The 25,595-nt window shown below is 39.4% G+C and overlaps 1 protein-coding gene across 5 annotated transcripts; it reads left to right on the forward strand.

Annotated features, from left to right (window-relative positions):
* Positions 1 to 4,973: 4,973 nt before the first annotated feature.
* Positions 4,974 to 22,175, forward strand: mag (myelin associated glycoprotein). Of its 5 annotated transcripts, XM_079241315.1 has the most exons (14): positions 5,024 to 5,068; positions 6,737 to 6,802; positions 9,185 to 9,306; positions 11,496 to 11,603; positions 12,936 to 13,011; positions 13,143 to 13,511; positions 13,615 to 13,911; positions 14,139 to 14,396; positions 15,937 to 16,197; positions 16,507 to 16,815; positions 18,860 to 18,959; positions 19,572 to 19,668; positions 19,938 to 19,991; positions 20,794 to 22,175. In XM_079241315.1, exons 5-14 carry the CDS (start codon positions 12,966 to 12,968, stop codon positions 20,950 to 20,952), a joined length of 1,950 nt encoding a protein of 649 aa, XP_079097441.1. In that variant the 5' UTR covers positions 5,024 to 5,068; positions 6,737 to 6,802; positions 9,185 to 9,306; positions 11,496 to 11,603; positions 12,936 to 12,965; the 3' UTR covers positions 20,953 to 22,175. The 5 variants fall into 5 exon arrangements, with proteins under 5 accessions (XP_079097440.1, XP_079097443.1, XP_079097444.1 ...); XM_079241314.1 differs by lacking the exon at positions 6,737 to 6,802 and having other exon boundaries at positions 4,974 to 5,068; XM_079241317.1 differs by lacking the exons at positions 6,737 to 6,802; positions 19,938 to 19,991 and having other exon boundaries at positions 4,974 to 5,068.
* The last annotated feature ends 3,420 nt before the right edge of the window (positions 22,176 to 25,595 follow it).

The raw sequence follows: 25,595 nt of genomic DNA on the forward strand, positions 1-25,595 counted from the left end.
AAAAAAAACCTCTGACACACACATTTGTTATTGCCCAACAAGGCTGGTAAAAAACCTACACTGACCTGTATATTGAACTTGCTCCTAATCCAAGCCTGTCGGTGACAGCTGGAGCGTAATATGGGGAACTTAGGCCAACTAGGACGAATTTGAGATTAGATGCACCTTTGGGAATAGAAAAACAATGTAAACCAGGAACAACAGCAGGTCACAGTCTAAACGGGATCAATCATCGCACAATGAGAGATTGTAAATGACTTTTATTTTAGTTCAAAACTGGATAATTTTCACCTGTGAATTGTGATGTTTTGCTGACATAAACAAATTAAAATTAGGATCCAGACCCCCCAGAAATGCTTCGGTTTCGACTTGAGGCGACACTCAGCAGCTGTGTGCACTAAAAGCAATGTTTGTTTTAAATGTTCTTAGAGGTCTATGTGCAGCAGAAACAGATAAAGGTGCAGAATATAAAGCGATCTGGGTAATAATCTGCAAAGTGGAACAATAAAACACAAAGCGTTTGCATTTCTCCAACTGCTTATGCATTCACAAACAGCAGCCAACCTCTGCCTCTGTCCAATAAAGTGGACAAAGATCCTTTCTCTGTATGCTATTCTGTCACTCGTCTCTGTCCAGCACAATCCCAACAACCCCCATCATCACCCACCCACTCAGCTTCTCCTCACCATCATCAGTATTGCCATCATATAGTAAAATTGTGCTTTATTGTATGAAACAGGGTGGATTTTGGTGTGATTTTCTTGTTTCTACTGTTAACAGTGAATTTGGATGCAAACATTTTCTACACAGCAGCTCTGAAAAGTGACCACGCATGCGAATACTTCTGCTCAAGCTGAAAATGGAAAGGATTCTAAGAGTTTATAATATTCATAAATAATAATAATAAAAAAAGGTTTTCCTTGTTCCAGGCCCACGGGAGAGTGAGGCAACTATCACTCATTCCTAATGTTTACAATCCCAAAACAACCCTGAGAAAAAGGTCCATTCAGCCAAAGTAATCAAAATCCCCAGTATGGGTTCACCATTGGTGCTCAGCATGCATTTGATTTGTGAGCAGGGTATGAAAACAAAGAATCATGTCCATGGATACGAGAAACCAATGTATCAAATGGCTCTCCTATCTGCTGACTTCTGACTTGCTTTGCTTTTCTGGAGATTGCTTTGTGATTTTTGCAACCGACCTGTTAGTTGGTGCAAATTCTCTGTCATCTGGGTCATTGTTATGATAAAAAACTTAAACATAGGCAACCACATTTTCTTTCCTTCTTAAAGATCCATAAGAATGTCTTCTTTGTTTCTACAAAGTAGATCATAATATATACATTCATTTTCTGAACCACTTAATCCAATTCAGGGTTGCGGGGAAGCTGGAGCCTATCCCAGCTGGCTTTGGGTGACAGGCAGAGTACACCCTGGACAGCTCGCCAGTCCATTGCAGGGCCACACAGAGATGAACAACCACTCACACTCACTCCTATGGGCAATTTAGAGTACCCAATTAACCTAACATGCATGTCTTTGGATGGTGGGAGGAAGCCGGAGTACCGGAGAGAACCCACGTATACACAGGGAGAACATGCAAACTCCACACAGAAAGGCTACTGACCAAACCCCTCCCCAGCCTAGGATCAAACCAGTGGTCTTCTTGCTGTGAAGCCACAGGGCTTCACTGTGCCACCATGATATATTTTTCTCTCATGTTGATTTTACTGCTTCTTACTTTGCAAAAGAAGCCATACGAGAGCAATTATGAGACCTGAGCAGTTTGCAAGTCATAGTCAAGTTATAGATTCTAGATTTATTTATGACACATGCACTGTTTGCATCTTGATGCAAAACCAACCTTGAGACCCTATCATCTGAAAGTGAGGGGGGCTTGAATGCTCGTGTTTCTTGGCTGACAAATTTCTGATGCATAATCAGAAAATTTTTGGATATAATGAAAATGGAAAGCTTGAAAACGTTTTTCTCACTACTTGTTTTCTATGCTTTTAAACTCATCTAGCCAGCATGAAATGTTTGTGTCCTTTTCATTTTCAGATTTATTTTAGGACTATCAGTCAATTTCTAGCAAATCCCACAATATTATTTAGTTGAAAATGAAAGTATTATACAGATTTATATTTACAGCATGATTCATTCCCAACAACGTTTCATTCATTTATGTCACATCATCGGTTTGTAACTATCTTGTCTATAATCCTTATAGTCCATGAGCAAAGTTTCAGCCCAGCTTGCAGCTGGTCACACTTGCCAAAAGCCACAAGATTTAAAACCAAGAAAGAAAAGTTGAACAAGAGACAGAGACAAACGAGCCAGGGCAGAGAAAAGAGGATTGTTGTGATTAAAAGACAATTATCTGTGCACATCGACTTCCCAGTGTTGTGCGGTGTCAGGCTCGAGCTGAGCTGTTCTGTCCCAGAAGGCCTCCAGAGACAAAGGTCATTGTTTCAGCTGGAGGGAGGGGTTTGTTGGCAAGGCTCAGCTTTTCATGTCATGGTCACAGAGCACCATCCAATTTTATTGTATAACACACACACATATATATATATATATATATATATATATATATATATATATATATATATATATATATATATATATATATATATATATATATATATGTATATATATATATATATATATATATATATATATATATATATATATATATTTATATATTTATATATTCAAATGTGTTGTCTTTATTGTTCATGGCGACACGAATAAAGAATATTCAGAAAGAATATTTTTTTTCATATATTTATTTTTAATTTTAATGAAACAACTGAAAGGTCAAACACTGAAGGAAAAAGAAAAACACAAAGAAGTGTTAGACTTCAAAGTATCTAGCTTACCCTGCTGTTTTTTTTGTAATCACTAATCATGAATGCATAAACAGAAAGATCATCACAGAGAGTCTTTCTGAAGTAAAACGGGGAGGGGCTCAAGCTATAGGCAAATCATTTTACAGTTTAAAATAGTATTAAATCATGTAAAATTATCTAAAATTTTTACTATCTCATCAGATGAGGTTACAAGAAAATGAATTTTAAAGTTTGTAAGCAGAGTAAATTTAAAACCCAACATCCGAGCTGGGAGCGGGTTGCAACCACACAAAGGAAACTTGCACATCTGGGAAATTCTACATAGAATGAAGGCAGACATTAATTATTTCAGCAAGACAATACTAAACCAGACAGTAGACTTATTACAACAGCATGGCTCAGTAAAGTGGTGGGTTTTCTATTAAAAAAAAAAAAAAAAAAAAAAAAAATCAAACAAAAACAGGAAAAACAAATCATTTCTTTTTTTTTTTTTTTGTGCTGTTTGAATGAGAAATGACATCTCTTTTGAAATGTGGATTAAATTCAAAATGAGAACATATTTCTCAGGTTTAGCTTTGAAGTCTTGGAGCTATTTTCAGCTGTAAAAACTGATAGAATGATTCGTAAATCTGTGCCTGCAGGTTGGTTTATATGTTTTCTGCTGTCAACATGCGGGTAGAAACCCACGGTTTAATGTTCAGTTGCACAAAATAGGTGAATAAAATTGGAATGAGTGTGCTGCTGTTTGTTAAATGTGTGCAGTTTTTGACTATTTGCAGATTAAATAGATGGGAAAATAAAATCAGTGTGTTTACAAGCAGCTTCAGTGTGATAGCAGTGGGGTGTGTGGGCTGCTTGAAGGATCAAGGAGGGATCTTTAGTATCAGTGGAGATGCTCTTCATATGTAGCTCTTGTGCGTCAGCATCAGCTTGACAGAGTGGAGCTAAAAGTCTAATAGATATGTAAAACAGAAAACAATGTTGTTGTTTTTTCTTTTGTTTTGTTTTTATAGTAGACAAAATGTAGCTTCAACTTTAATCCTTTAAAAAAACATAAACAAAACAAAAAAAAACTTTTATGTATTTGGCCAAAATACTTGTCAGTTTCTATTTAAAGGTTAAATGTAACACAGGAATCTTATCTTTTACAACTATCCACAAACTTCTCCAAAGAGCTGATTTTATTTAGCCTTTAGATTTCTGTCTGTTATGTGACTTAAATTACAGTATTTTTTTTCTGAAATTTAATGACTGATGATGAGGCTAACAAGTATGTGTGGTTAAAAAGAGTTATATTGAACTCATATTAGAAGAGTTTTTTCCCCTTTTCTGCACTTTATACAGCAACATTTTATAATCTGACTTCACAATTGTGTTGTTGTGCAAGACAGTCCAACAATACAGCAAAACTGCAAGCCTAATAAAAGCAGACAAGACCATAAATGTCTCCGGCTACTTTAAAGCTTCTGCAAGTGTTTTTGTTTGTTTTGTTTTGTAGTGAACGACTAGAAGTCAGCTGCAGTCTTGCTGGTCGGAAATCACATCTGAAAATCACCAAATCATTGTATGAAAAATAGATTTTTAGTCACCGAGGTGAAGAAAATATGCTAAAACACTGATCTGTTTTTTTATGTTTAGCTTTTTAGCCACTGAAGCATCGACTCGTTTTTGTTGATGTTGTTTATTTTTTGAGCTACATGACATTCAAAGCCAGTCAGACTCATCTCTGTGTTATGCCTACTTTTCCTCATCATCCGCTCACAAGCTCGCTTCCTGCATTCTTCTGCGCCGACTCCACAAACAAAAGAAAAAATGGGAACGTCGACTCTCCATCAGTCCAAAATGATTAAATGGACTCAGATCCATCCAGCCTAAAGCAATTGGTCAAGTTGGACAGAAAAGGCCTCGGAGCTCAAAAGCCTCACCCGCATTTGGCAGGGAGAGTTGGAACACTGTGGCCCTTTGTGGCCCCCTGTATATTTATGAATGGTTGAGCCTTGGGGTAAAGATTCAGAACAATGCTGCTACACTGAAGGGCTGATTTTCATATGGGAGGGGGTGATGATGGTGGCAGTGGGGAGGGCAGTTTATTCCCAACTGTTGGGGCTTGGTACAGAGAGTGGCGAGAGGTCTTGTTGGTGTGACACTTTGCAGACCGCTGGCGCTACTTGTACAGGAGCTGCTGAACTTACGGAGGTTTGCCACGGTCACCTACACAGGTGAGGAGCTGCACTTCTCATTATACACAGATTTTTTTCTGCCCTGTGGTGAGTTTATATCACGGATGCATACAGAGGTGCAAACAAGAGTATACAGACCTCACAGTGTAGTCACTTGTTTTTTAGATCAAACACCCACATACACGTGAGTGTGTGTGTGCTTGTAAGTGAGAACACTCATAACTGATGTGATGAGTAAGTTCGTGAAAAGAATGAGAGCTGGATGAGTCACATAGTGTTAGGTAATGAATAAGTTTGTGTTTCTTGTGAATCCCTAGATGGTGAGGGGGGGGGACGTGATTTTGGATGATGTGTAAGCATGCACACATGAGTGAGCGAGTCTGTTTTCTAATGGCAGCAGAGGCTGCTGAGAGCCCAGCCAGTTATTAGTGGGCAGATTTCACAGCCTGTGCCTTTAGAGCAGAGCAGTCGCTGTAATTGCTCGAGCATATTCGCACATTGAAACAGAGTTGGGATTCCAGGCAGTCAGACAGCGATGTGTGTTATTTGGTCGAGTAAAAGACACTGATGTTTTACAAGAGATTCAGACAAAAAGCATTGTGTGCAAATTTATGCAGAAAATAACTGTTGGAGAAAAACATCTCAATGAACGACGGATCAGTAAGAGGGCAAGTTTTAGTTGCTGTAAGGAGTTCACACCGGCAAGCAGACGTAGTGAGCTAAGGTTCAACGTAGAATGAAGCTTTTAAGATTCCTTCTGAATAGGAATATCTGGTAATATCTGGGAACACTGTTTCTCAGCTGTTGTTAGGACCCCCACGATGACAATGTCCTACAGGAGGGTTGTAATCTGGGCTTTTGTCCCGATTCTATTCGATTCCGATTTTTTGGGTGCCAATTTGATTTAAATTACGATTCTCATAATTCCTCGATATTGCTGATTTTTGAAGATTAAAAGCAAAAATAAAATGTACAAAACTTTTTTTTGCTCATTTTCTTTTTTCTTGATTTCAATGAGGGAAAAAAACAACACAGTAGCCAGATCATCATTCTGCTGCCCAAGAAGACAAGTAAAAAGATCAATAAAAACAATGAAAAATGACAAAAACTTTCTTATGGATTATTTTCATTCATTTAAAAAAAAAAAAAAAAAAAGATTTTTTAACAGAAAATTGATTTTAAAATTGTAAAGCAAAAAATCCCGATATTCGATTTTTGGATTCAATTTTCCCCCCACTAGTTGTAATGTCATTTCACGTTCCAGTGAAAAGGAGACAAGAAACTTGAACAGGCAGGTGTCTACTTAAGCCATTGTGACCTCCTTACTGAAGCTCACAGAATAATAACTACAAGATTTTCCCATCAAAAACTCATTTGCTGCAGTGTATTTTACATAAAAGTCACAAAAACTCAGTGGTTTATATTCTTTTTATTAATGTCCAAAACAAGAACAAAGAGTAAAAATGTATCGTAAAACTTTAACTCTGAATTCCTTGTTAAAATAAATCAACACAACGCAGCAACATATACCTACAACAAAGCATTTCAAACCTTTAAACACATTTTTTGTAACGTTACGGTAACTACATCTCAGTTTGCATCACCACTGAAGAATGCCAGTGCCTCCCACCCTTCTAGTTTTCAGCATAAAGATGTGTAACTCCAGACAAAGGCTGGTGTATGCTCACACTCCCTGTTTGTTTGCAGCATCATGTCAAGTGGAGGGTTGCACTGAGAAGGAGCCGCGCTTTATTTGCCAGTGTGCCCGAACAGGTGATGGCTCTGTTTGTCGCCCCCTTTTGTTGAAAGCGGAAGGGAGCGTGCATGTGTGAGAGAAGAGGCCTGTGGCTCACCATCTGCCCACTGCGACGGGGATTGCCAGGCTCAGTCTTTTTGCCAGGTAGAGAAGAGTAAAGACAAACCAGTGAAGCTCCGAGTCTTTTGCTCTGTTGGTGATCTGCCAGCTGAAGCTTGCATTTTTTGTCCTGCACACTTGGGGGAAGACTCAATGTGAACCTGCTTGACAGACTTGGAAGAGGACAAAATGCATGTGGATTTAAAGTGCAAACTACTTTGTTTAGTTGATGATTGGCAAAAAAAAAAAAAAAAATCTGATGAACATTTCAGATGCTCCTTCAGTGCATGTTGTAGAGTCAGTGGGAGGGAAGGAGCTTCACCCACGAGTGCAGTTTTAGTGTTCTTTTTTCACTTTCTGATACCACAATAATCACCTCTAAGTGAAGTTTCCTTGAATGACTTTCAATGACAGGTGATAATAAATAAAATAATTTAAAAAAACCATTAAAATTATGGGTTATAAAGTACCCTGAAATAAAAATCTCTTCCCCATAAAGTGCTGTAATTAATGCCAGCCCTCTTTGCGGTCCCTCGGACAGACTGTGTGACTGGATGTTGGCATACCTCCGTTTTTATGTTTATATCTTGTATCAGTGAGAGTGTGTGCATTGCTCACTGGGCTCATCACAGCTCAGTGCGCCATGTGTGGGAGGGGGGGGGGGGGGGGGGGGGGGGTAGTCATGTTTTAAGACCATCTGCTCCTTTGAGTATTTTAGTTGGAGCCTTAGCTTGTGGTGGATCAGCGCGCGTCACAGGCAAGCAGCAAAGCGCAAGCTGTGAGCGGGCCTGTTCCGGAAAAATTCCTCCAGTTTGTCTTTCTCACAATGGGCAGTGTTCTGTGCACAAGGTTCCCATTATTTCTCCCCTCCCCATGCAGGAGCCGCGGTGATATTCTTGTGCATGTTTGCAGATGATATTCAGAAGGAAAATGTCCTTCTTGGCTCAGCCAGTTGTTTGTGTGAGTAATTCTGGTAATGCGGATTGACTTATAAAAGGTGTCATGGCCCCCTGATTTAGCGGAGCTGATTGTTCAGATAGCTTCCGTATCCCTGAGGCGTGGTGTGGAATGAATGATTACACTGATGTTTTATGCATCAGATATAAGAAAAAAGAATATTTTGCAGAACAAACCAAAAAACTAGATGAACATTCTTGTGATAAAAAAAATGACAGAAAAAAAAAGCACAAAGCTAAAACTTTAGCTTAGCGCTCACCAGATCTCCTCGCATAATTAAATGGTCACATACAGACACTGTCTGCAGTCCCAGCAGGACAATGGAGCATGCTTAGCTTACAACCAGCGCAAAGGGGCTGCAGAGGAAGGTCACATATCTGCACACCCCACACTGAGGAGTGTGTTGCCATGCCTGATGCTCCATGTGTGTAGGGGGGGTATGGCATGCTGTGTATTCGTTAGTACTTAGCTTTAGAGCGTCATGAATGCGACATTCTTTCCTCCAGCTCCTCTCCACGCCGTTTATTGAGGGATTCCCTTGAGGTTATCCACAACTCAGTCGATGCCATCACTTGGCCGACGTTCTAATGGGTTTTTGAACACAGTGACGCACTCTACATGTAACAATGAGGGTGGAAAAACCTTTTTCTTTGCAGACACAAGTTGCCTTTGTTATATTATTATGTAAACTAGGTGGACTTCTTGAGTGGATCCATGCTTGTCCTCCCCACGCCTAGACATTCCTTAATCTGTACAAATATTAGTTCTGTATGAGGTTGGAATGACCATTGATCGTGCCTCAGGAATTATTTCCGTTTCTGAAATTCAAAATCTGCCTACAGACAGCTGCAGAGTCAAAGGTGTTCTTTGGTGTCATGGTTTGTGCTTTAAAAAGAAAAAAAGGAAAAAAAAACAACAACTTTGGAATCAAAAGCTTTAGCTAAGAAATGTAAATCTGTATTTCATGCCTTTCACAAGTTCCTCCTACTCTTCATATGTTGAGCCTCACTCAAAGTCATACTTGAGTCATCTCTGCTTCACCATTTGTGCTCATGCACCGATCACATGACAGAGTTCTGCTAATGTCAACATATTTTGCTTCAGTCTCAACGAAAGGCCTCAGCGAGGCTCAGAGAGCGACATGAAGACACGTGGGACACCTCAGGAAGATGGTGGAGCAGAGCAAAGGAATTCTGAGTGGGCAAAAGAGCAGCTCTAGAAACGACGGCGGGCATATTTAAATCTGCCCACAAGCCATGTAAACAGAGCTCACTCTGACGCCTCTCGTCTTGTCTGCCTCTAACATCTCCTTTTTATCTCCCGTTCTTGGTCCTGTCCCACAGACGCTGGCACCCAGGACTCAGAGCAAGTCGACCAGCTCGGCGAGGACAAAAGCAGCGTGAAGAAGAAAAGAAGTCGTCAGGGCCGCGAGGCAGCAGGAGCCTGGTGCTGAGGCTGGAATGAGGCAAGTGTTTGCCGTGTGTGCGTGTCTAAGTGCGCACACGTATGCTGTGTGCTCGGTGCCAGCCATTTGTCTGCCCCATCAATGACAGTGTTGTTGTTCTTGGGGTTGGTGGTGGTGTAAGTGGCCCGGTCTGGCTGCTCGGCTCTGTTCTCCTCTGCTGATGCTGATGCTGATACACAGCCTCCCTCCTGCAGATGGTTGAGCTTAATGAAAAAAAAAAAAAAAAAGTTGGAATTACAACACCTGGAACTGCAGCATGATTATGTGAGACTGAAAAATGTGGCCATTTTGGAAATACATGCAATTTATTGCAATTTTATTCTCATAAAACCCAGAAAAACGCATTTAGCATCCAGCTGATGAACAAAGTGGATAGTTGAGTATATACTAGTATATTTATTTGCTAGTATAGTTGAATATATTAGAAGCTGAGCTAAATATTTCTATTAGAATTAGTAGCCACTGGATTAGTAGCTGAAAGGACCTTCATTCACCAGGAATCCCACCTTCTAATGGATGATAATGCTGCTCTACATGAGCTAATGTTGAGATAAATAACTGCTTGCTATCATGTTAATGGTATTAACTTTAAACATGACAATTCTGTTCACAATTTCATTTTACCGTCCCCACGAGGCCAAAATTAATTGCCGTTGCAGCTTTTAAGCTGACATTTAGGTGAGAAAATATAAGGAACCTAATAGCCATGCAGAGTAACGTTAACATTTGTGTCTGGCTGTGGAAGTGCTCAGTGATGCAATGGTGTCAAACCAACACAATTTTCTTTTTTTTTTTTTTTTTTAACCCACTCTCTATCAACAAAGCTAATATTGGTTGTGGATATTCTGGGGTATGCTGAGATGTGTTAATCACGAAGCTCTAAAGCACAATCCAGTCTCAATCTGGCCATCTGTACACACCGGCTGCTGATGCACAAGGCCAAAATCCTCGATTTCTTCAATTCTACACCCTTCCAAAGGAAAAAAAAAAAAGATATAATCGCACCAGTTTAGATTTGATTTGTATTCTGCTTTTAAACTGTTTCATATTTATGTAGAAAATACGACATAAAGACCAGTTCAAACTGCAATAAAAATGGAGCTTTTGTACAATACACCCGTATAAGAAACGATGTGACGTTTCAAGGCGATGGAGGAATTGTTGCTTAGATCTTTTGCACAAATCATTCTTCAGCCTTCCTTCTGCTGTCTCAACTATTTATTGTCAAAAACATTAAGTTAAAACCTTTATGGATATTTTTCTTAAGCAGCAAGCAGTTCTGCACTATGTAACAATAAGGATTGTTTTGTTATTACAAGAGCTAATCCTCCTTTTCTGTATGTTTACAGTATTTTTTTTTTATCTATAAAAGCACAAACCTAGAGATTCTTCACTTTGACACATCTCTGATTGCATGTTTGTACCATTTAGTATTTATGTCTGCAGAAGATGGGGTGGTCTTAGCTTCCTCCCCTCACAGGGATAAAACATTTGTCGCCACACATCAAACCTTTCACCCCTGTTTCCTGAACTTGTAACCTATACTTGTCTCTAAGCAGAAGGACAGCTGTCCTCAAATGTTTCTGAGCACATCCTCTTGTGTGGCAAAGCAACCAGCTCTGTAGTTTTTGCAAGCAAAGACTGAAGCACTGTTTAGTTCCTGACATTTATGCCACTCTGCAGTATGAATAGAGAAAGTCTGGAGTAACTACACACCACAGAAAGTCTGATTCCGCCGTGATGCTGACCACTTGAAGTGCCTTTGTGATGTGAGTGGGCTCACTTTGTCACTTTCTTAGTAAATGGCTTTTAACGAATGCAGTGGCGCTTGTTTACACATAAGCAGCACACGCATCCAGTCATCTCACCCTCCTTATGCTCCTGATTTATTTCCAGCACAGCACAAATAGTGTCAGTAATCTACTGATGACATGATGTGATGTGACCGGTGTTTGGCTTCGTGTCAACGTTCAGCCAACAGTGAGGGTCATTCACTGTGGGGGCTTACGTACGGCCACCGTAATGAGAGATTCCACAGAGGAGGCACAAGCAGGTGCTGACTGACGCTGCGTTTGTGTGACTTACTACGACTCTGGGCTGGCGAGGGGACTTTAAGTGATGTCATCGCTTGATGATGCTGATGTCACCAGTATTTTTTCTGTTTTTTGTTTTTTTTTCTTTTTCTACAGAGAAGAGGGCTGTCAGGCTGTCAGGGTGTGAGTAAACACCCTCAAGAGGAGCCGCTGACAAGCTGTCCTGCAGAGATTCTGTTTGTTTCGAACCATCAACATTTCAAGGTAAATCCAAAGTCATGCTAACAGTTGCAAGTCAGTGTTCATCTTTCAGGAGAGGAAGAAGCAGTTGCAACTTTTTAGAAGCTGACATTTTTATAAATGTGTGCAAACCGCAACTAGTAGTTTTCAATTCTTTAAACTAATGTTTTGTTTAAATACATTTTATATGTATTTATTATATTCAAGTTACTACATTATATTCACCCATTCTGACTTATTTCAAAAGGAAAACTATGATAAAGAGGTCTTTGTCATGTTAACCAAAAGTGATGTTTGGAAAGCTTGGATCTCCTTTGTGTTCATTATGAATTTCAGGCTCAGTTTTTTTCAATGTCTTTATGATCTTTATGATGACACAGTAATGATGGGAATATTTGAAATTATTAACATTAACCCAACTCAACTCATGTCTCCTTTGGAACAAACAACATTTCTATAGCTGCTCAGCATGTTTATAAGGCTCATAAAGAACTTGTTTATTGTGTTGCTTAGACCAAAACCAGACTTTTAAAAACACTGTACACTTTTTTTTTCCAATTCACACGTCACAAAACTGAAGCTTTATAAACTGTACAAAGACATCAGGTCTTTCAGTTTACTGTTCAAACCCCTTCTGCTCACTAGATGCTCACAACCACTTGTGCTCATTGGATTTAAAAAAAATAAAACATCAAAATAAAAAAAGAGCTAGAAATGCTCATATAAACAGCTAGAAAGCTGTTTTCATTCACATTTTTTTTCCTTTCTCAGAGGGCTTCGTGTGTTAAACATTAAATCTAAAAAGCATCCAACTAAAAGCATAAACATTTTGCTCTGATAAAATCCTAATTTTATAATGGCATCTGAAAAAAGTCGTTATTTCAAGCAATTCAGATATAATGTCTCTGCTGTGAATGTGGCTACAAGTAGATGATACAATAATCATTCACAGTGTGTCTACTGTGATGGGAACAGCTTACCGGTAAATCACTGTACCGATTGTAATTTGATTGGTTATTATCCTTAGTGCTGAATATAAACTTATTGTCATGTAAGATCATGAGATGACAAAAACTAAAATATGAAAATGACAAAGACTTAGTTGTCTTTTCTTACTTTGTAACCAGGGATTCACTTGCAGAGGAAGGATTTTAGACAAATTTATATTTCATGCTGTGCTTAAGACTGAGAAACAAAGCTGTTAAATCTGATTAACGTCTGAAGTTGTGTGAATCACAGAGGTCCGTGTTGCGTCATGAGTCGTGCAGCATCACCAGCTCTGTAAACAAGACATTTCATTCAGCTTTCTGTTCACGATATCTGCTCTGCAGCTGACGTGGTGTTTGACTCTTACAGAGGTCTATGGTCCAGCGTTGAGCCGAGACCATGTGGTGTTTGGAGCTGCTCTTACCTCTGCTGTTGATCATCAATGGTAATGAATTCCTGTACCTTCCACATGTTAGATAACAGACACACACATACACACACCTTACGGTCAGTTTTCTAATACATTTGGAGAGTAAAGTAAAATTTTCCTTCACGTCCACCTTTTTTTCCCCCCAGATGCCAGTTGCCAGTGGAATGTTTGGGTACCCCGGGATATCTCGGCCATGACGAACTCCTGCGTGGTCATCCCGTGCACCTTCATGTATCCGTCTGGGATCAGGCCATACCGTGGCATTCATGGCATCTGGTACTTTGGCCAACCCTATCCTCAACTCTTCCCTCCTGTAGTCTTCAAATCCCGTACAGATGTTGTGCACGAGAGCTACAAGGGTCGCACCAAGCTGCTGGGTGACCTGCACCAGAGGAACTGCACTCTGCTCATAAGCAACATTGGTGCAGAGCACTCAGGGAAATACTACTTTCGTGCAGACCTCGGTGGAGCCAATATATATACCTACCCAGACTATTCAGAGCTGAAAGTTTTGGGTGAGTCGGACATGAATTTACATTAACATTTAGCTGTAGCTGGTAGAAAGAAGAGCGCAACTCCCTGCTGACAGTTAAAAGACCATTTTTTTTGGTTTTCCAGATCAGCCCAACATCGATGTACCTGAGGAGATAGTCAGTGATGAGAGCCTGGAGCTGACGTGCTACGCTCCTGATAACTGCCCTGAAATGACTCCAGAGATCCAGTGGATGTATACGGACTACCTGCCCGACCCCGAGTTCATCACTGACTACACGGAGGAAAGCAACACAGCAGTGATCTCCAGCACCCTCACATTCATCCCCAGACCCATGCACAACGGGCAGCTCCTGGGCTGCAGGGTCTACTACCCCAACACCACTTTGGTCTATGAGAGGCTCATCTCTCTGGACATCAAGTGTAAGTTAAAAAAAAAACAAAAAAACAACTCATGTTAATTTAATTTCATTTAATTTACTCATCCATTATTTCTAATATTTATTGCTTTATTTGTTTGTACTGTTGTTCCACAGAGGCAACAAGCAGACTGCTTGTGTCAAAAAGCTGTGTTTAAATTGCATATGTGTAGGAATTTCTCCTATTGGGAATATTGGGAATTTTATCTTCTGCTTTACTTGTCCTTGCAGATGCTCCTCGCTCCGTGTGGGTGAACGTCTCTTCAGAGGTGATGGAAGGCAGCTCTGTGATGCTGCACTGTGAGGTGGACAGTAACCCTCCTTCTAGGATTTCCTGGATGTTTGGAGACCAGGAGCTGCTATGGGACACTGCGTCCAATGTCTCTCTCTCCCTGGATGACGTAACGCCTCTAAATGAAGGCATTTACACCTGCGTTGGAGACAATGGCTACGGCATCATGAACACATCTCTGTACCTGGCTGTCAAATGTAAGTCTAAGATGCAAAATGAGTTTCCCCATGCATACATGTACAGGTTTAGAGCATCCTGTAGCAGATAGTTATCATAGGTTTGCAACGTGTTACTGAGGTGTTTGCAACTTGCCACCAAAGATCTGATGGCTGTGCAGAGAACTAACATCCCATTGTGGACCCTTTAAGCTTTCCGTGTGTCTTTATGGTATAAAAATAACAAAATGAAGTTGCAAGATAATTTAATTCACACCAAATAATGTGTTGTTTACTTTTCTAGCTTGTTTACAAAAGCCAGTAATGTATTCTCAGCTCAGTATTTTCTAACTATGTTTTCTTAATTTCCATCCATTGTGAGGACTGAGAATAGAGGACATATTTGATTTGGACAGACCTAAAATAACCCATGGCACAAACTGTGACTCTAGCATCCTACTGTCAGCTGAAGTAAATAATATTTTTCTATAAAATTTACTAAATAAAAAGTTACTTTTTTTTAAAAAATTCTTTGAATTTCAGATACTGTTTTTACTTTATTTGCTTGCAGTGTCAACGCATAAAGACACAAAAAAAATAATAGTGACTATTTTTAGTGTGCTACTAGAGTTTCTCCTCTGTTTATATGCAATCGAGACATGCTCAGAACTAAAATGCACTACAGCACTGTGACATGCTGCTTTGGCCTTCCTCTGAGAGAGTTAAAATGTGAGTAGGATGAAGTAGTTGTGAGTGTTTGTAGCCTGAAACATCTGTCAAAAGTCACCATGGAACATTCAACAAAATGTTCATATAGATATTTTTATACAGTGAAAAGAAATCACAGATTCATGAAACATTTTAAGAGATTTACTCAGAGAACTGCAACAAAAATCTGTACCTTACAGATTTACAGGGCGTCATTCTGGGTTTCATTGTTTTAACTCATTATCAATTACTGTCAGTGATTGAATACAGATATCATATTTTGTTTTATTATGCATGTAATCTTGTAAAAATAATTCAAACTAATCTTTTTTAAAATAACTTTATCAATACAGCAAAATTGAAAAATAAAAAATGTAACCAATACCGTATGTACAAATGCTTCTTCTTCTGTTATTGCTTTATTAAATATGACATGCTTTCCTTTATGCTGCTTTACTTTGCCTTTTAAGTTATTCCTTGAGGACAAATACATTTCATTTAATTAAACTGATACCCTCTTATTTTAACAAACTATTTTCTTTACATTTTTTTCTACCATCTGCAGTGTTTTCATTGACAAAGAATAAAATTAACTGTGAGATGATATTAGAGCAGCTGCTGAAAGTGCTTTTCAAGTTCAATGGAAATATTATTCATGTTTTCTCAAAGGTTCACTAAAGACTAAATGTGAAAGTAAATTTAATTAAATAAATTTACATGTAGATGTCAGAAAAACAACTTTAACTCCTCAACAAACAGATCATTTAAAATGTACTTGTTCATGCTGCCCCCTAGTGGCCAAAATGGTTGTTTCACTGTCAGTAAATCTGCCTAAGAAAAACAAAACACAGTATAATTATCTGTTTTGTTCCAGACCCTCCTCGTGAGCCTGTGGTAAATGACTCCATGACAGTCATGGAGGGCACGTCGCTGGCCTTGCACTGCAGCACACAGGGCAGCCCGGCCCCAACCCTCACCTGGCTCAAGGACGGGGAACTGGTGGGCACCATCACTGCTGATGAGCTGTCAGTGTTGGAAATCCTGGAAATCACACCGCAGGGGGATGGACAATACCGCTGCCTGGCAGAGAATGAGCATGGAAGAGCCAGCAGCTCCCTCAACATCACTGTTGAGTGTGAGTGCCTCGTTCTGCATGATAACAACAGGAGTGTGAAGATGTGGAAGAAAGAACAAAGCATGATGGCTGATATCACTATCAGTAGCCAGATCCTTTTGATGTTCTGGGTGTGATAAATCACTTTTTACAAGGCTTACTTTGCTGCAATGACATCAAATTGTTCCTCAGATATTAAATATAGTTAGTTATCATATATTCATATACCATATATATCAAAGACAAACATGTACTGCTAGCTTTGTGAATACTTTCCATGTTTTTCACTGATGTTACTGAAGATCTACGCTGTTCTGCGTCCTTCCATAGACGCCCCAGTGCTTCTAGAGGAGTCAAAGTGTACAGTGGTGAGGGAGGGAGTCCAGTGTGTCTGCATGGCCACAGGAAACCCTGAACCCACCATTGAGTTCTACCTACCCGACCTGAACGTCACCATCAACGAAACCGACGGGCGGTACAACTTCTACACACACACAGATGGACACATGTCAACGGGCATGATAAAGATACGGGAGAAAGGGGACCGGATTGACAACGGCGGGCCAGCCGTAAACATCCACTGCAGCATCTACAACCTGTACGGAAGAGAGAGCGTCCTCCTGGAGCTGCAGCAGGAGAGTGAGTCCAAACTGCGCTTTTGATTAAACAGCATTACTATAATCTATTGTTGCTCATTGGATTCTTTGCAAAGTCAAAGCCTGGTATAAAGCTGTGTTGTTTAAAAGCTATCGCAGTTGTTCCTCCTTTGCATTAAACTTGGGAACTGTAATTAATTCCACATACCCAGCCCTGCTGCGGCAGATTTAAAGCGTATTGATCTGCTGAAGACAATAGATCCAATAAAAGCACAAACTCATCCTGTTTCAGAAACAGTTGCTGAAACTACAAGACCCAGTTTTATTTAGGAAGTAACACACATTTAAGTGGTATAAACTTATGCAGAGTTTGGTTTTGTACATTTATGATGGAACACATGGACCAGATGAAAAGCACATCTAGGGAGGAGACAAACAGGACAGTATTTAGACCAGCTGTTTCACATCGCCATTCAGTGACCTGTCCGCTGACCCTTACAGCAGCCATCATTAGAAGTTCTGACATGCTGTTATAGAGAGCAAGACTAAAACATGATTATCTGGCTGTTTGCTTTCTCCTTCGTGATAAACAACAGCATGATTATATGAATATATTGCTTTCTACTTTCTACACTGCTGCTCCTCTTTGTGATGAAACATCATTTATGGTGTTTTTATGCAATTTAAAGGCTTTTGTGTATAGAAACACAGCCGTGGTCAAGTAGTTGAATTAGGTAAGAAATTCCAGAGGATAAACCTATTTCTTTTATTTTAGAACACATAAAAGGGCCTGTGCTGGATCACTAAAACCCCTTTTATATTTGTTAAAACGTTAAGTTGCTACTAAACCTCTGTCAGAACTGACACAAGAAAGTGAACAAAAGTCCTGCATCAAATGACTTTGCAGTCGTCGCTGGTATTTAATGACTAAGATGCTGAGGGTGTTACAGCTGGGTTTGAAACATTAATACTGCCAATTTGTTCTTTAGTGAAACAGTCGTTTATTGGCTCTACTGTCTTACATTGGCAGTAACAATTCTTGGACAAAATTACATGAGATTATTCAATTTTACTTGACTGTAAGACAGGTAGAAGCTCACTTTTAGTCCTGCTGTGGGGTCTAATGTCTCTTTCTGGTAAAAACGTATAGATTATTTTTTTAGAGTTATGATAATCAAATACTGTGGTGCAACACAGCTTTAAAAAGTAGCGTGCAGTCCCATTAGTGTGTGCTGTAGCTTACAGGCTTGTCCCTGGAGAGAACTGGAACTGGACCAGATTGACACCCAGAACACCATGAGTAAACACACATTGATTTGCAATAGAAAAAAGATTTAATTGACTTGCTTAAGTGGGTGTGCCAATCCTTTAAAAGCCATTTAAAAACAAGTTACTTTCACTGTAAAATGGCCTGACGGACACAAGGCACCACTTTGAGCCAAAGCATTAGCAGGGCTGAGGAAGGGTTCTGGTGAGGGAAGCTATCATCAAGGACAGGCAACATGGATCCTTTCAGTTTATTGAAATTCATCTTGCAAATCTGCAGTCAGTTTCTAGAAGATGCATCGTTCAGGTACTTACCAAGGTGGAAGTCTGCAGAGAATTCTCTGTATATAAAACCATACAGAGAATTTATTCAACCTTAAATTTGAGATTAACACGGGAGGAAGATGAATACATTTCTTTGACAGCCATCTTGAATGTAAGGCTCATGGGAGTTATTGGGAACAACAATTCTGTGTTTTAATTGTTATACCTGAACTGACATGAAATTAAAGAAAGTAGGGCAAATTCCAACCAATCACATCTGCCTTCCCTCTCTGTTTCTCAGAAACAAGGCAACACCTTTATTCAGTGACTTAACTGGTTATCTAGCGCTTCATTCCCAGTATACCAGTTAAAGGGCAACTAATTAGCTCACTGAGCTTTAAATGAAAAGGGGGCATCCTATCCCTGTAAAATGGAGAGTTAATGCCAAAGGACAGAACTGAAGTTGGTTCATCGATTTGTAAAGTGTCAACAAAAACTCTCTGATTGGTTTGTCAACCATTTTCTGTGTGTTATCTCATAAACATTTCTGTTTCCAGAAAAGTACATGATGGCAGTTATAGTTGGCACCATTGGAGGAGTAGCTGTCATTGCCTTCATCATCGCCGCTGTGAGATACGTGGGCCACAACAACAAGAAGTGAGTATCGATGATAAACTAATGGAGAGGCCAATGTTAGCAGAAGAATTTCTCTCAATTCCAAGGAAACACTTAAGCCTAGTCATCCATTCTAAAACACACCGATGCACATTGTATACGAGTGAATGTGGGATTGCTGTGGACATGAGAATCATTTCTCTCAAGCAGTTTCAGCTCTTTTTTTATTTGCTACGACAAGACCCAGTTGAAATCCTTGGAGATCAGCATTGGCTGCCATTGTGGAGTGGGTCAGCAAGCTGGACTAACCTGATATTTTGCAGGCATGATTCCCAGCTCTTACACTGCTTCTGTATCCTTGACCTGCTACGCTGAAACCAACCTGGTAGCCCTCTTAACCAAGGTGCTTTATTAGCCTCCAGGTATATTTGGACCCCCAAATTTGCACGCTTTTTTTTCCCAGCAGATCCACCCCGATGTGGGTGGGATCTCAGCGACTAAACCCATGAAATAACCACGTCACTCACAGCCACAGATGGCCTCTAGCATAACCTTACAGAGCTTGTTGTTTTATAATGGATGCCCAGGCTTGGCGTGTCGCCATGCGTTAGCGGCAATCGAGACAGAGTCTGATCATGTGACTCCGTCCCCCAGAGAGAATGGCAACCCTAGGCAGGACGTGGTCCTGGAGAACCCAGCTTTGTACTACAGCGCAGTCAAGAAGGACAAACAAAATCTGAGGAAGAAAGTGGTGAGACTTGCTGTCGTCAATGATTCTGATTATGATGGAGGATGGGTTGGATGACCATTCTCTGATTGTTTGGGGTTAGAATTTTGTGCAATGAAATAAGTCATAAATGCTGAAACCCCATTTGAGCCTCTGACATGAGGTGATAGAGTCGCTCCCACTTGCAGTCCAGTAGCTCCAACCATGACCTTTCCAAACACTGTTTTTCTCTTGCTTTCATCGCTTCTCTGCGTTTTTCTGTCTGTTTTTTCTCTCCCCTAACTCTTGCACAGCTTAAGACAGAGCTGTTGGGCTCAAAGTTTAACTCCATTCTAGAGGAGACTACGGTAAGGTTCCCAAACGAATCCCCATTAAAACCACAGCCCTCAGTGGCAGACGCATCTCCCTCGCATATCGGCTTCTCTGTTCTGTTCAGTGCCGTTTTCTTTGCCGACACCGCCTTCTGCATGACTGCCTCATGGCTAACACAAGCTGCCCGACTAACAAGAAACATCTCAGTCTCCTTGTCAGTATGTCGGCCAGTAACCACTAACGTATTGTCTTTGTGGTGTCTGTTTCGTATGGAAGGCCGGTTGCGCCATAAATGTGCGTCAAAATGTCCTTAAAATGCGCGTACCAATCGCGTCGAGAACGCGCTCAGAACACGTTGAGAACGCGTTCTGAGCGCGTTCTTGACGCCTTCTGAGCGCCTTCAGAACGTCTTAACATCCATTGGTTGAGGACTATGGGTTAAGCCATTTCATTAAAAATCGTGGGGGCTGCAGGTTGCTTCACCCTCAGTTGTTGGTTGTCACCAGTTAGTTTTATTGGTAAGCTATTAGAATATTTATTATTGTTAACGTGGTTGCATTTCATCTATACTTTTTATAAATAAATGGAAAGGACAATGGCTTAACCCATAGTCCTCAACCAATGGATGTTAAGACGTTCTGAAGGCACTCAGAAGGCGTCAAGAACCCCTTTCAGAACGCGTTCTCGACGTGTTCTGAGCGCATTCTCGGCGCGATCGGTACGCAGATTTTGAGGACGTTTTGACGCACGTTTATGGCGCAACCGGCCTTCCATAGTCGCGCTCTTACTGGCGCCTCGGTAGCGATCTGCGCCACTGAACGGCTGCTCTGTCTGCAGGGAGAAGACGGGGATTACCAACCTGTGGGCTCTATGGCAGGACTGGAGAGGCAAGAGCTGAATTACGCTGCTCTGGAGTTTATCGGGGCCAGGCCCAGGGAGGGGGCCTCAGGGAGGGGGGATGACGGCAGCAACTATTCGGAAATCAAAGCCAAATGAATCGCGATCCTTCCCTGATCCTTCGGCTATGCGAGATGCAGTGGCAGCCCCGAGTTTCACACATCCCACACATTCACTGCACCATAAAGTGTGTATTAACCTCCCTTCCTCTCCGGGACATCACCATACGTATGATGACTACTTGTTTCTCGTGTCTTCAGATTTGTCACATGTAATGTACGGCTCTCTATGCCAGTACTGCCCCCATTCTGCTGCCCCTCCTCCATGAGATCCCCCCCCCCTTCTTATGCCACTATTTGGAGAAGCTGGTCGTTTTGAGGGTTGGAGCAAAACCCAATGGACAATTTATAACAAATTTTTTGCAGTGTCATTCCTCAGTTGTTGTCCATTGTGTTTTACATCATCGAGTGCTAAGCAGCCATGTTTTTATTGCTTTCTCCATGTGATTGTTTCACCGGCTCACTGTGTCTGCTCTCCATGCCTCATAACTGTCACTGCATCTGCTGCCAGTCGAAGCATCAGGGCAAGGAGTAACCGTGCTTTCTGTTCTCTTTATCCTCGTGTGTGTATCGCCTGAGAGCGAAGCCTCTCTTCTGTTTGGTTGGTTTCATCTTGACATAACTGACGGAGGTGAGAGATGGAAATGTATCTCCGCTTCTGGTATTTCTTTTGAGCTGTGATTCAGCAGACTCTCATAATAAACCGAAATAAAAATCGCCATCACTTTTGGTAATAATTGGAGATTTTGTGAATTTAAGTTACGCAACACACATTTCTGGAAAAAAAAAAAAAAAAAAGACTCACATTGTTTCCAGTGTTTTCCATTAAACTAAAGAATGGGTTGAGGTTTCTTCCAGCACTGTATCAGATGCAAAGTTTTTGTTTTTATTTTCTGCTTCTTTTCTTAAAATCTGTCCCTATAAATGCTCCGATTCATGTAGAAAATATAGACCTAAAGCACAACATATATGGGGCCTAAGTCTTAGCTCTTTTAGACAATGTGTGTGTTTGTTTGTATGCGTGTGAGTTCAAATTGTGCTGAAATATCAGGGCACACTGACCTCTGGGGTCTTCGGGAAGTTTGAGCATCACCTCACTGAGAGACGGATGCTTTATTCTCCTGGGATTGCAGCAGATGTCTGAATGACAAAAAAGTGATGCTGATTAGCCAACTGGTTGTGCTATTCAGAGACATTTGATAAACCTGTGATTTAATATTAAAGCACACTAATCCTCTAACTGCACATTGATGGTGTCATAATATATGCATTTAATGGATATTGGAGGGGGAAGGGTGGGTGGTGTGTGGAAAATGTTAAAGTGTTTTGGGAGCAGATATTTATTTGAGTATCAAAGTAGGGTGAAAAGCCAATGTGACGAAATGAAAACATACTTGTCACTCATCTCTCAGCACTTTGGGTGAACACTGTCTTAATATAAGCTTAGAAAATAGTATCCAAATTATGAGTAATCAAAGCTGTCAAAAAAAAAAGAGAAAAATGAGAAGCAATGTTTAAATGCAGGATTAACGTTATTTATTGAGGTGAAATTAAATTTATTTCCTGTTTTTATTGTGTTACTGCAAACACTTTCAATATTCTGGGCGATACAAGAGAATGTTTTTTTATTTTATTTTATTTTTTTTATTTTAGCAGCAGAGATGTCCTTGGTCCCCTGCATTAATTAAAGTGGGGCTGTGTGAAGTACATATGAGTTGTCTGTGTCTTATCTGCAGTAAATAGTTGCTCTCAGTGTGGAGGATCGTGGAATTCTGCAGACATCCAGGTGAATACTTACTCAGAATGGGGACCCAAAAATCAAACTTGTTCAAATTTCCTCCAAAATTTTAATGCGTTGTGGCAACTGAACTGTTTACTCTTTTCTTGAATGAAAAAACATTCATGGTACAACATGATTTCATGCATGTGTCTCTCACTTTTCTGTAATGAAGTCTGTTGACAATTTGAAGCCTTTTTGGCTCAATATTTTTGTTTCTCCCAGAGATTTTAAAGTTATTTTTTATTTTATTTTATTTTTTTTTATCAGTAAACTGATGCTTTACTTCCTATCCCAGTTTCTCACCTGAAAATAATGCAAACACTCACTGCAGCTGTTCATGTGAGTGAGACATTTCTGTTTTCTGTCATTTTTAATCTATATTTCAGGTTGCTTATTAAGGTTTTGTTGCCTAAATACATCACATAACAACGAAGGATCATTCGCTAAAATCTGTTGGAAATCAGTCATGCAGCACATGGACAGAAACGTCCCTCCGTAACCCACAATGGATGTGATGGGGATGTTGTATAAACCTGAACTAGAAAGTCAGGCCTAGCTAGGTTTATGATTGCTTCACTGACTGACGACTGAAATTACTAAGCATTTAATGGATGGGAATTTTTCTGAATTTATATGTTTTGACCTTCTCAACTGAAATTAAAAATTAATTTGACAGCAATTCTGATATCTTTCTTGTCTCAGACAGGGGAGAAAAAGGCAAATAGGACCTTAATTTAAACAGAAAAGAAATGTAATGTTCCACAAAAATTAAAAACCAGAATGATAGGTGAACATCAAACTCACATAGATTTGTGAATTTCCTGCTGTCAAAACAAACCTTTAATAACAGTTATTTAAAATTGGTCTCTACAGTTAATAAACACAACAGCTTGTTAGATATATTTTTCTATGTGGTGGAAATAAGAGTGTATAACTATAAATGAGAGAATTGAAATCTTGGACTCACTGGTGCTTTTATGTATGTGTATATATATATATATATATATACACATATATATATATATATATATATATATATATATATATATATATATATATATATATATATACATGTAGTGGTAGTTAATAAGTAAACTTTTATTTGAATTAGAAAATCTAAACCTAACTGTGTTATCTTATATATAAAAATCATCAAAATTAGCAACTAAATTGATATTTTATTACATAAGGGACATAAAATATTGTAGATATTGGGGTCTCTAAGCATTACATATAGTGTTTAAAAATACAGTTTTCTGTATGTGTACAGAGTGAGTTTTGACCTAATATCCTGATTTATTTTCACCTTTTATTGGGACAGTGTTCTTGGTTTATTGATGGAGGGTTACAGATATGCTGGCTTGCATTCTTACGCTTCATAATTTTTGTAATTTATTTATTTTTTCTGTTGGTGCAGATCTTATATGTCTAATATTTTGTCACAGTGTGTTGTAAAAAGCAAATTTCTTTGTCAGATTTGTTGTGGTAATCAAAATGATCATAATGCATTCTTTATTTTTTCTTTTTGTTCATTTCTTTTTCCAAGTTTTTATTGCCAAAATAATTCAGGGTTTTCAATATCTCTGCAAATCTGCATTTATTTTATGACAGTTCTACAACAATGTGTTTGCTTGCGATTTTATTTTGGATTCAGAATAGTTACAATTAATCTGTTTCCACTTCAATGTAAATATGAATAAAAAAAACAAAAACAAAATATAAACAGTGGATTATTTAAAGACACAAACTATAAATGTGTTTGTTATGTCTTATGTTTTGTCATGCCTTTTTTAAGCAAATGAATCATAATGAAACAGTAGAATGCGCTTTACTTCTGGATTTCACTTCCTTGTTCAAGTAAAATGAAAATCCCAGAAAGAATCTGCCATCTTTATTTAATGCAGTTTTAGGAGAGAAAAAAGACCAAAACAAGCATCTTGACATTTTTAATAAAACATTCCATCAGATATCCAGTGTTTTTAAGTAAGAACTATTCAGTATAACCTCAGATCTGAAGAAATTGTGATGCTGAGTAAAATATAATGAAGACTGAATGTATTGATTGGCAGACATGAGCAACAAATCACATGTTGAAACAAGGGACACTTTACTATTTCATCAAAAATACTTGTTCATGTTGGATTTACTGGCATCCATACATCTTCAAACAGTTAAAACTTGGCCAATAAAGGCTGGAAGGTAATTGGCCAAAATAAAAAAACAACTGATGAAGCATCTGAAGACAGTAAATGGATGAATTGACAAAACAGATTTTCTTTTCCATTATGACCCAGGAATCACATTGTCTTTTAAAGTATGACCATAAACCTGACCTCAATGATGACTTTAACCAGAAGCTTGACCTATCTTCAAGCAAATACATGCCTTTTGACAGATGGCTTTTTAAGATCAGATGGATATACACTCATTCATGTTTTGACATTTTGCATATATGAAAGATGAAGTTGATTCATGGCTTATGCCTATAAGCTGCATAAGCAGTAACACAGGCAAAATCACTTTGTCTGCTTACGCATATTGTGGAACTTATCAGTCGAGTCAAATCCAAAATGCTTTTTGTCACACAAGCTAACTGAACAAATGAAAAAACATCTCTTATTGTATATTTCTAACTGCTTTGTAATCCCGCAGATGATGAGCACTGAGTCAAACAGCCAGTATGGCCAATTCCTGGTTCTTTTATGAGCATGCTAGTGCGCTATTAGCACATGACATATTATTTAAAAGACTGCTTTCCTTCAGTAAAACTGTCCCAGAGTTGCAAGCTTCTCAAGTTTAGTCACTTTATGCAACATGACTGAAAGTAGCTTTCTAACTAACAACCCCCTTTTTTCTTTCAGTTTTCCAACAGCTAAACAGTACTGGACTCTCCTGTAAGTTTT

This window comes from Telmatherina bonti (genome assembly GCF_933228915.1).
Source record: "Telmatherina bonti genome assembly, chromosome: 5".
NCBI lineage: Eukaryota > Metazoa > Chordata > Actinopteri > Atheriniformes > Telmatherinidae > Telmatherina > Telmatherina bonti.